Below are 12,460 nucleotides of genomic sequence, written 5' to 3' on the forward strand. Positions count from 1 at the left end.
AACAACAACAACAATAATAATAACAATAATCCAGATGCTTCCGGTGTAGGTGTTGGGGATACCTCTGTGCCATCACAGCCAGGACACCTATCGCCCGGAGACCGACGGGGTCCATATCCGAGCCGCGTCCTACACCGAATGAGATCGATGAGTGACTCCCGCGGAGATTTCATTCCGATCTCGGCCCATCAGGGGCAGCCTTGAAGGACTTTATGCAAATAGAGAGCTTCACGTTTCCAGCGGCTGAGAGTGGTTCCGGAGGAATTTTCCCGCAAAAAACTACGGAATTTTCCCCGAGCGGTCCCCGTCACGATTGTCTCACATCGCGCATCATTGTGTGGGAGATCGCATGGCGTCGTTCTATCGCTCAGGATCTAGTTGAGAGGAAGACGAGCCGGAAACGTGGGGACGAGGAGCTGAAACGTTCAAGGGTTCCGTTTGCGGCATGTCGAGCATGTAAATTAGAGCAAGTGAATAATTATGCAGATTGCCAGAGAGATATTAGCCCTTAGGATTCGAGGCTTGCTCAGCAACGTCTCTCACTCATTGCTTTTTCTCTTCATGTTACAAAGAGCTACTGTGACAAACAAGGCAACCGACACGAGCCTAATTTGACTTTCTAATTCTCGCCGCCTTCCCCCCCTTCTTCCCCCTCTCGCAACCGCTCAAGCGGCCAAGAGTCCGAACGCCTGCACACACTCCTAAAGTCCCGCTCTCTTTCGATCTCTCGCGCCGAATACGTTGAGCCGTTTTTTTGTAGATTGGTATGAGATCCTCTCTCCGGACAGGATTCAAGCGCTCTCGGTCGCGCTCAAGCCCCGTGCTTCTGCGTCGAGTCGGGCACCTTGTGAGGAGATTTCCGACGATTGTAGGACAGGCCACTCGTCGAATGAGACGGGATGCGCGGAGGACTCCCCTCAAGAGCGTTCTGAGAGGCAGCAATATCTCATAACAAATCCGACTTGATCGCCAGACGTCGCGAACAAATGGAAGTCAGCAGTCGCATCGGCTCTGGTCTGAGGGGAGGCGTGGTGCGTTCTTCCTTCCGATTGGAGCGGCAGCGACGAACGCAGTCATCCTTCATGGGACTGAGCGACAGGCCGAAAAAGCTACAATCTATCAGATGGGAATGTCCAAACAAGCAGTCAGAGGGAGACTCGCGATGAACAGCTATTAGCGTTGCGGACGGCGTCCCTCGTGACCGAGGACTCGTCTGATGACTTCCAGGCGAACATGACTTCGCTTTTGCGCCGGAGAGCTGTCGAGAGCCGATTGCAATCCGCATTCTCTCGATCGAAAGCCGATTGCGCGTTGATCGAAGCGAGCAGCGAAGGGCTGATCTCTCGCGAGTGACTTGCAGTGAGCTTGAATTTCGCGAATGTTGATCGTCGTCGGGTGCACCGGAGTAGAACTGTACCTCTAACCGGGATTACCGAGATTGCACAGCGGGTTCCTTCCTTCGCCAATCGCTCGCGCGGTCCGGCGCTTGATCTACGGCGGGGAGCGGCTCTCGAGACTCCGTCGTCAAGCTTCCTATGTCTTATCCTCCTCAACAGGAAGAACTACATAGTACTACGACCAGGGCTCCACGGAGGTAGTCGAGGCGCTTGGCGGAGGGGTGGCAAGAAGGCACGGTGCGATGGCTTTCTCGCACCGGAGCCATTGATCCTGTCAAATCTCATTCCAGTAAGAGGAAAGACGGGAAATCCATGAGGAAATTTCTTTCGACAAGTTCGCGATGTTTCTTGTGAGGATGTCTGACCTCACGACAGCTGAGGAGGCATAACGAAAGCTTCAAAAATCGATACCTCATGACTCATCAGACAGAGGTCTTCCGCACCCAGTCGGCACTCTCACGGATTTTTTTTTTCAAGATGCGGAGATCCTCATGAGACATCGTATTATTCACATTCACGGCGAACGCGGAAGGCAACGCACGTCTCTCAGCACTTAAACTTCGGTAATCTACGAGCTAACGAGCTTTCGGAGCGTCGAGGAATATTTCGTCGTATGTATATTCGAGGAGGGAACACGAATTAAAACTGTGCTCCGAAAACACTCAGCTCGCAGCGAGCCCGCAGGAGTACCGCACTCAACAAGTTGGCTCAGTTCCACTCGAGCGCTTGTCCCTGGGCATTTCCATTGTTTTTACTTGCATTGAATCTTTTGAGAGTTCGATCCCAAACTCGTTTCGTGCCTCTTGGGGTTGGTTATTCTCCTCTCGGTGCGTCCCGCAGCCGTCGTTTTGGGCTCGCGAGGCTGCTGCTGCTGCTACCGATGGTTTCTATGGTGGAAGAGGAGACGCGGCTCCCATCGTGCGTACCTCCGCTCATATCAGACAAGCGAATGAGCGAATTCTCTGCGGAGGCGAGAGGATTTGGAAATCTCAGTGATGGTCGCTGACTGTCTCTCGAGCTGCGATGGGATTGCTGGCTCCGCTCCAGTGCAAACCAACAGGCTCCCTCTTTTCTTTTACCTAATTAAATGAGCTGAGCTGCGCGTGACAGTTCAACCGCGGAGAGGATCCATGGTCTCGTCTCGCAGAGCTCGCCTAAGAGGATATGTATACAAATACATACTCATCTTTCTAATGATCCCCGCACTTCTTTGCGCTCGTGTTTGCGCCCACCATATGCGCTCCGGTCGGGTGCGAGACTGCCGCTGTCATCAACTCTTCGTTCCACGTGGTTAGCTCGTGTAGAGCGACTTCATCGTGTTTCCGTAGAGGACACACCGGGAGTCCTCGGGATACTCTCCACGTATTGTTTTGAGATGTCCAGGCATCTATTCTTCCGAAGAGTACCGGTCTGGACTGACATGACTCAGTGATAATGAAATCCTGATGATGGACTTGCGATATTGGACTTTTGCTTCCGCTGATAGGTTGTGGGATGACCTCCTCTCCGGGTAGGGTTCGGAACTTTTGGGAAAATTCTATAAATCGAGAGGAGAGTCTTGAGCTAATTATCGGCAACTCGATGCGCTCTGCTAGATATTCAGAGCCGCGGCGGATTGGAGTAAATAATAATTTATTAATTAAAGGAATTATTCTCCGCATTCGCTCCCAGGGCCGAATCGCTAGCCTACAGCATTCCCGTAGTATGACGGGCCCGGCCACCCGTATGACTCGCAGTAGGTCTCCGAGCTGGTGAGGACCCACGACGTATGTATGCGCACTCTGTGCCTCGCAATCCCCTACAGCTTTCCTCCGCGAGCTTACCAACCGCCCGGCGCAAAGCCGTCCGACCCCGCCTCCGCTCCTCATTTCCCTCCTTGCTCCCGTTCTTAGCGTGTATCTTAAATTCCTCCGGGTGTTTTGCAAAGCAGGACACGTATTTCCGAAGCCGAGCGGGATTCGCAGTCCGCATTATCCTACACATTGAAAATCTCCCCCCGAAGCTGCTGAATGTCTGCCCTCCACCATGCCTGCTCCATGTCATCCGATTGACTCTCTCGCCCGCTTTAATATTCCTGCGCAGCTAAAACGCTCGCCGTCGACAGGGAAATTTCTTGTAACGAAGTTTAGCCGTTCCTTGAGCATCTTCACGGCGCGGCGCGTCGTTGTCGAGACGGAGACGGAAGAGGTACGAGAGGATCAGGCGAAGGAGGGGGGAGGCGATGTATATCGATGCACGGGAATTGTTTTTTGGGTACCAAGTTCAGACGAATTTCGAGCGGTTGAGAAACAGGAAAACGATTTTATTAGCTCGGTTCTTTCACAGCGCCGGTGCCGCGCGAGAAAAGTTTTTCCAGCGATCGACTCTTCGCAAACGAAGCGAATTGACTGACTGTGAGTCTCGATAAGCAGCCGCGTTCAACTTCGGGGGAGAGAAGTACCGGGCTAGCCTGATGGTTTCCCGAACCGCAAATCATGCAATCCGGCGAGACGAATCACCAGAAAGACAGCGATGCGAGCGGAGATCCGCCCGGGGCTTCGTCAAGAGCTCTCGATTCCCGAACAACAGTGTATGTTGATTGGTTTGTAGCGCACCGTCTTGCACTTTCACCCGTTTACTTACTCGGCCGAACAAGCAATCCGTGGACAAATTGATATGTAAATTGTGAAACGCACGAAGCCAACTCCACACTCTCGCTCGCGGTCCCCCTGGGTGTCTGCTCAATGGCTGCCTGGCTGTCAGGCCGCATCGGTCGCTCACGCGGCCAGCTTGTTCCAGCGAGAGCTCATCTTGCTGAATTTGGCAACTCAGTACTTACTCCGACTGAATTGGGAAGTTTTTTCGGCGAGGGGACAAGAAAGCCTGCCAGCCAGCGAACGAACTCTGTAGTTTATTTTTGCCTATGCGCTTATTGTGCAGTCTCCTCCCTCGCTTGAAGATGGCGGAGCGGTCGTTGGAGAGCGGCGGCGTAATCACGGTAGTGGCCTCAGTGAAAGCGGTTATGAAGAAGGAGCGTGTTCTCTCAGTTCTTCCTCCATTCGTTTTTCCGTCCGTCTGTCCGTGAAACGCGGATGGATGGGCGGCGAGTCGGCCTGCGAAGTAGATAATTACTATGCCATGGCTTTGATCACAGCAGCGTGAGACAAAGACCAGGACAGAAACGTCCGCTCCTTCGGCTGAGGAGAAAAAACATTTTTGCTCAATATCTCGCCCGGCTCGAAAGCTACTTGTCTTCATTTATAGCCGCCGCCGCCGCGCGGTGGACGAGGGTCCACGCGCGGACAGTGACGAAGCAGACCAGCGCTGAACGCTTTTACCAGAGAGTAATGGTAGTGCCGGTAGACCAGTGAGCCATCCGACTGCCACAGATTTCCTCCTTCAGTCTCATTGCTCTATACGTTATACGGTGGGAGAGCACCGCTGCGGAGCAAGCTGCCCCGTGAGCGCGCATACCGATGCGCTGCTGAGCTACATCAGCCGGTCCGACAGCGAGACGACCGACCGACCGCCATACGTCTCTCGAGGAGCTTAGTGCTGAGATGTTGACTTTCCTTCCTTCTTAAGGCATTTTTTCCCGCTCGTGGAATACATCTTTCTCGTCCAGCGGCCCGCAGAGCTTAGCTCCACAAGGCTATGGCCAGGATAACGTCAGAGGAACCGGTAGAAGTCTAGCTGGCGCCCGCAAGTCGGTCCGAGCCCTTCCCGTCATACCGCACGATCGACGGGCTACGTGGAGCAGATTTATCGAGGGAGAGCGTAGCTGAAGGGTTTTTAAGGTTTGCGTCATCATTCCGCAGCGGGGCTATCGTTCACAAGTTTGACGTGTGCGGTAGGGATCGTTCCCCCGGGACCTACGGAGAGGGGACGTTGCACGGGCTAATGGAACTTAAAACACTCCTGGACATCTCTCAGGCGAAACATCATCGGTGAGGGGAGGATTCGTGAGAGTACGCTCCCGGCTCGTATGTCAAACATTTTCTCCAGAGACTGCCGGCACTGGAGCGGCTTGATCTTCCGGTCCGATCACGAAGTTCCACTGTATTGGCGAGAAAGTTTATCAGACTTGAAAATGATTCTTGGAAGCTTGGTGTTTTTTATCGTTCGGATTCAGTGCGGATGTTCCAGACACCGCTCCCTACTGAAAGCTGTTGGTGGGGTAGAATCAAATTGGTCGAACTATACTACGCTGAGAGAAAAAAAACCTTCGAGCTGCCTCACTGCGCCGGTGTCGGTTCCCTGTGGGATCCAATTTCGACGACTTAACCCCACCCGGCGAGCTACGGGATGTAAGATTAACATGCCGTACTACGAAAAGTCTTCCTCCCGTAAGTTCTGCGTGTCCGAGTGCCCGAGCGCTGCGGATGCTTGAGGTTTCAGGACACTTCTCGCAGAACTTCGACTCGCGACTCTAGGCATCACGTTAATAATTATTCAGATCACCCCGTGCACCGATATCGACCGGAGGGTACTCATCGAAGAACGCGGGGACCGAGAGACGATTCCCTTTACCGACTACGGGGAAGCGTAGCAATCGTGTTAAATGGATTTAAATTTGTAGCATTGCAGAAGATACGACTTTTCTCTCCTTGTTCTTCCCCGAGCTCTGTATTCAACATTCGAAGAAGCGGCGAAGAATTCGCTCCCGGGCAATCAATATGTTACCTCCGATCCCAAACGAATTCCACCGCCCACAGCGGTGACTGGCAGGGGGAATTCCACCTTCATTGAGCGCTCCCGACAATCCGTTCACAACTCCCTTCGAATGACGTTAGTCGAGTATTCATCAACCATATTTATCGAATCGTTTACAACTCTGCGTGATGTAAATCGAATTTGCCCGGTGATAAATTTCTAGGCTCGGCTCTGTGTGACCAACGCGGCGGCAATCTGGTGGCAAGCTTCGTCTTGACGACGACCGCGACGGGTGGCTTAACAGATTAGGTGGGCGGGAGAATTTGACATCAGGGGAAGCGTGAAGGCGTTACGCTAAATTACATTCCCTGAATGGTTCCAGAGCGTCTGCAGACCACGATTAGTCGCACGAGCTGCTCATCAAGACTTTTCATCACTTCGCTCCGGGTAGATTTCGGAGAACATGGATCTTTTCTGTAAGATAAACATTCCAGAGATCGGAGATTCGAGTGAGAGATGTCCAGCACGATTCCTGGAATCGAGATTAACTCCTGGGCACTTCTTGTCTTCCGCTCGACAGTGGGCAGGATAAAGCTCCAGAGAATTCCACGGTGCTTCCATCAGACGTCGCCGTACGCGTTCAGTGCGGAGTCCTGCTCGACTCGGGGAACAGGTACCGCAAGTCATGTCGGGAATATGAAATGTGTAACCATACGCTGAAAGATTACCCCCAACATGAATAGATCAAAGCCTTCCGCTAAGCACTCGAAGATAGAATCCCGGTCCTCTCGGATTCCTTTCTTACAAGAAATTCGCGAAGCTCTCAAGGTACTGTGCCTCGCACTTCCAATACGGCTTTTCATGTCGAACACGCCTGCCTCAGTGGAAGAGCGAAATTGCACCGTTAGTGGCGAGCCATCCGTGAAAGCAAAAGTGTCATAGACAATTGAGCGAAGAAAGATAGGAAAGCGGGCGAAAAGGAAGCTCGCGAAAGAGGGTGAACCAATCGTTCCGATGGACAGAAGTGGATTCCCCAGAGCGGAGAGAGCCTAAGCGAGCGCGAAAAAGCCACCAGCTGAAAAGAAGAAGTCCTCTACTCGATCATGGGCGCCCAGCAATCGGAGTGTGAGCCGTGACCACCGAGCTCGCTCTTGTCGATTGAAATCAGTGCCCCCCGACAAAGACCACAAATCTCACAGGAAAGTAATTTCTCTCTCTGTGAGGCTGGACTAAAGAACTGATCACGATGAGACTGAGGAGAGATTTCATCTTTAGCTGACCGGGTGAGAGTTGAATTTTTCCGATTTTTCTTAGATGATTCGAGGATGCACCCATCGAATCATTCTCGACGATCCCAAGAGTCTCACTTTCTTCAACGCATCTCCACAATCGAAAGAGGTACCAAATACGATAGGTTCTGCAACAAAGCGAATTATGTCTCGGGGCTCGGCCCCGGAGTGCGGTGGATATGTTTAGTTGGATATAATGCGGCTGTCACTCGATTCCAATCGTGTTGCTATTTATTTATGGAGATCAACGGAAACCATCTTCAAGCGTTGCTGGTGCAAGCCCCGTAGCGGAAGCACTGGGCCACATTGAACCCGATCACGTTTCTGTAATGAGCGGACATAGCACGCCGTAGGCAGAGAAACGAAACGACAGCAACGACCGTCTACAGCTGCTCTGCCGACTCTCTCAGCTGCAGACCTCGACATAACCGAATGCCACTGACAGAGACCTGAGCTTTCAGCACCGCGTCCAATCGGATCCCACTACACCCTTGCTTGCGAGCCAACAAGCTACCCAGATCCGCCAGCATGAAGCTCTTGCCCGAAAACCCCTTCTCTCCTTGGACCATCTGAAAAGCATCTGGAAGCTAAATCAAAGCGACAGAATGCGCGAAATCTGATTTTGTAGCATTCGACGCCTGACCTAGCTGCTGAGGGACGATCGACATCACGATCTCACGACAGAAGGAATACATTAAGTGGATCGCGCAGAGAATTCCAGGCTATTTGAGCGCCCGACGGAGGTACCACCCAGAGGGTCTTTGTGAGTTTCCGGTTTTCGTGGACCACGATGATAACGAGGACGACCAACAGTGCACGAATCTGAAGTCCTCATTGTCTGATCTCCCCTTGGATTTCATGGATATCGCAGCAAGTGATAGAATCCAACATCATCGTCATCACAACGTAAGCTCTAATGATGTGTCCAATGACCTTGGCGTAGTTTGTTTCCGCGTGATATCCTTCTCAAGCACCTGGGGAAGCATCTTCACTGCGGAGCGCTCCGGTGATAGTTCAACTTCACCGCGTCTTCCCAGAATGAAGATGTTAGGTATCTTTCGTCGGTTGAATGAAACTTTCCGGCGAAGAGCAGCGAAAGCTCGTTTTCAAGTATGATCAGAAGTGGTCAGTGTCAACCAGTAGCTAGCTGATTACAGTCACCTAATCGGCATACTGTAGGGTTCAGAAGAAAGATCCGGCTTCTGCCGTGACGAGCCACGAGTCAGACATGAGCCGATTACCCCATTGGAAAGTGAAAATTTATGGCGTTCGTTTCCACTTTGCGCAGGAAGGGCGCGCGACGTTCACCTTTTGGAATGAGCTACAGCATCGACACGCCACGATACCGTTCACGCGTGGCAGTGTTTTCACTCGTCTTGATCTTATCATACGCAGGTCAGTGCGAATAAAAACACAGGGTTAATTTATTTATGGGATTAAACTTCCGCAACGAAATTTCACCTGGGCAACCGCTTGCGCGAATGAGTTCGCGTGCAAATGGTAGCCTCGGAGAAGTCGCTCGCCTACACGTGTCATCATCTTCATAGAAATTGGCTTTGATCCATTCAGAGGTATCGAAGGCGTAATTCGGAGTCAAGATAAATACAGCAACCAAAATCCAAATTTATCTCCGTGTGAAACCACTGCTGTTCACATCGCGAGATAAGACGGTCGTCTCCGCCGACTTCCTACTCACTGGGCTCACATTGAGCACGAGCGAGTCTGATCTTTGACAGCTAGGATTCATTCTTCTTTGGGCGCGAAAGTGCAACGTCAAACCGCCATGGTGGCCTAGGGAGATTGAAAACTTGTTCTTGCCAAGATCTGACAGCTAGGTAGTCTTGACAGTTCCCTGAGGATCAGCAAACGAGAAAAATTACTCCGAGCTGAGGTTTCTGTGGCCGAGTCAACGAGCTCGGTGGTTTTATGCGGGCGGGCAACTATCAGGAAGCGAAGAAGAACTTTGTCGGAGAGCACAATAGAGCGGCGTTTCAGGGTCCCCTATGGATTGCAGTGTTCCGTCTGGGATTCCGCGCACTGAAAAAAATCGTCTTGCTGCTCATCGGCCCATTGTCATTATGTCATTATACTTCGCTCAAACATTTGCTCTGGAGGGAGGGCACCGAAGAATCCGCGAGGTGATTCTTTCCTCGGGACTCATATCTGGCGGTTATTACCGTCGGTCCACTTCGTTCGAATTTTGAGTCTAATTCACGAATTTCCGGAATCCGTCCATTCCGATTGACCGAATACTTCTAACGAGGGAAACTCCCACGATTCTCTCTAGAACTGGTATACCCAGCCCATGGCGGGAACGATGCGGCTAACCCCGAAGCATTCATGCATCCGGTGAGTGCTTGCCTTTGCCCATTGACCTCTCGAGAAGAGCCGAACGGACTGAATTCCTCATGATTTTGGATGAAGTGAATTCATTTCCCTCCCAAATGCGATACGAGATGCATTCATCCCCGGTATTCCGAAACATTCGAATTTGATTTAGGCGTGGAAAAATTTATGAGGATCTTGTTGAAAGTTTCCGCGATCACACAGATTTCGATGATCACTTTCTACGGGTATCCAGCCGAGCTTCACCAGGTAGTGACAGCGGACGGTCATTTATTGGAGGTGCATCGCATTCCTGGATACAAAGGCAATCGATCGGTTCCGGTCATCCTTCAACATGGTATCGCGTCGTCATCTGCCGATTTTCTGGCGAATCAACCTCCAAACAATTTAGGTGAGAAACAATCGAGGGCAAAGGCATTCGTTTCCAGCGTCGGACGCGTGGAAATCGGGCCGCTCTTCCGCAACCACTCACCGACGATGAGGTGATGCGCCCACTCCCGAATAAGTGAATTATTCGAAGCTTCCCGTCTCTGATGAATGGAAGGAAATTATCGCTTATGAACATTGGCCACGATCGCCATTAGTCAGGAGTCACGAACTCGTTGTATCATCTGCGGGAGAAGATCTTGTGATTCGACTCCGAACCTTCTCTATGGAGGGCCAGCGTTCTAATCGGCCGTGAATCATCACTGTGGAAATCACTGGAAAAATCGAATACTGAGCGTGAATCGATGCCAAACGAAGATGCTAATTTTATTTATCCGAAGCCTGCATGCTCTGGGATCACGGATATGACGTGTGGATGTCAAACACTCGAGGAAATCGCTACTCGACGTATCATATGCAATACGACCAGGAGGACCCCCGAGTCTGGGATTTCAGGTGAGCTAGCTCAGTCCAGCGAGGACTTCGGGTATATTTTTCGCCCCCGACCAACAACATCCGTATTCAATGGAGACCGACCTTCCTAGTCATGAGAGCTGAGGCTGTAGGAACGCTTCGCCGTAGTTCAGTCTGAAAACGATAGATTTTTGTTGCCAGCTTCGACGACATGGCGAAATTCGATCTTCCCGCCATTTTCTCGTATGTGAAGGGAAACACAAATTTCGCCCGTGTTCACTACATAGGTCACTCCCAAGGGACTCAGTCTCTGTTCGCTCTGCTTTCGACACGACCAGACTTTGGTCAAAACGTACGTCATGATGCTCGCGAATAATATCTGTAGGAATTTCTCGGATTGATGCCTGAAGATACCCGATGGATAAGCTGATATCGAAAGCTCTTCGAACGCTCGTCGTCAGATAGCATTCCCTTTCAAGATCCGGTTATTCACCGCCCTGGCACCGGTAGCTGCGGTCCAGCACGTTACGACGCCTTTCATAAGAATCCGGAACTTTTTTCCGCTCATACGAATGATGAGTCCGAACGGGCACATTCGAGCGTGGAATCCTCGCATCAATCCAAAACTAGCTAGGCTTTGCCAGCGGAGCCAAAGGTCTCAACATGCGTGCTCATACATGACTGATCTGATCTACAGACCAAACAGAAAACAGCAGGACAGAGTGAGTGTTCCGTGCCACAGTCTCGATATCCCGACCTCGTCGACTGGGGGGCATCAAATTTTGCCCGGATCCACCAGAACGATTTCTCAACGTTTTCGTATGCCCACAGAGTCGCGCGGACGTGTACTTCTCGCATTATCCAATGGACACCTCGGTAAAGAACGGTGATCATCTGCTGCAACTGGTTGATAACGGAGGCTTCGCCATGTTCGATTATGGGAAGGAAGGGAACCTGAAGAAATACGGTGTTGTGAGTACTAGCGTCTGATTGCTCCCTGCCTGCTGTCTTTGAGAAGTTATCAGATCGTGAGCCAGATTCCCTATTCGCGGAACACAGTTCAGTTGTTTGAGACCCGATTCCAGCCCTATGCTCCACGATACCCGCTGCACAAGATCCGAGACGTTCGGATAGCTCTGATGTTTGCTCAAAATGATAACCTGGTCGAGATCCAGGACGCCAATTTCCTCCTGCGGAGTTTGCGATCCGACGTGCTATACGATGTATGTACGCTCATAAACTATAATATCATATGTAGTATAACGAACATTTCGCTGGCGTTAATTCTCTCATACGCCAGGGGAGCGATATTCGACTTCGAGAGGAACCTCTCGGAGGGCTCTGGCTTCTCTGACTCCCATTTCTCATAATCTCAAGCCGAAAAATTCTGTTTCTCTCCGATTGAACGCTCACGGGACGGATTTGCCGGTAGTCCGAACTATATGAAATTTTCCTGATGTCAGATTCTGATTGATTTCAGGTTTATACGGTGCCAAAAGACCCTCAGTTTACTCACGTCGATTTTCTGTGGGGGATACAAGCTCGAGTGGTCGTATGGAATCGAGTCGTCAAGAACATGATCGATGTAGATCGTCTCGAAGAGTCTGCCACGTCCCTCGAGAATGGAGTCTCCCTAGCCTCCTACGGTGACTTCAACCATTTCGATAGATGACCATCTCGAAGTCGAGTCATCGAGCATCAATCAGACGCGTGTGAAAGGATTCTCTGGCGACCACCGAACTGTCGATCGTTTTCTAGTCAGTGTTGTGAAGCTGCCCAGTTGATCCGTCCAAGTAGTCAATTTTTCTAATTTTGTTTGTTCGCCTGTCTGAAACCTTCTTAGGCTAGCCGCCAATTATTCTGGAATACAGTCAGAAATTCGTAGTTTCCACAAAAGCTTCAATTGTTGAGTACTTCCGTGGGCAAAAAATGAAGCGATGGTATTTCATTTCCAAT

At 51.1% G+C, this 12,460-nt stretch overlaps 1 protein-coding gene across 1 annotated transcript; it reads left to right on the forward strand.

The window, feature by feature from the left end:
* Positions 1-5,694: 5,694 nt before the first annotated feature.
* Positions 5,695-12,176, forward strand: LOC100903555 (gastric triacylglycerol lipase). The gene is made up of 9 exons (XM_003742654.3): positions 5,695-5,722; positions 9,606-9,667; positions 9,869-10,055; positions 10,432-10,546; positions 10,706-10,856; positions 10,984-11,226; positions 11,336-11,476; positions 11,590-11,727; positions 11,985-12,176. Exons 1-9 carry the CDS (start codon positions 5,695-5,697, stop codon positions 12,174-12,176), a joined length of 1,257 nt encoding a protein of 418 aa, XP_003742702.3.
* Positions 12,177-12,460: the final 284 nt, after the last annotated feature.

This window comes from Galendromus occidentalis, unplaced genomic scaffold, assembly GCF_000255335.2.
Source record: "Galendromus occidentalis unplaced genomic scaffold, Mocc_1.1 scf7180000077428, whole genome shotgun sequence".
Lineage (NCBI taxonomy): Eukaryota > Metazoa > Arthropoda > Arachnida > Mesostigmata > Phytoseiidae > Galendromus > Galendromus occidentalis.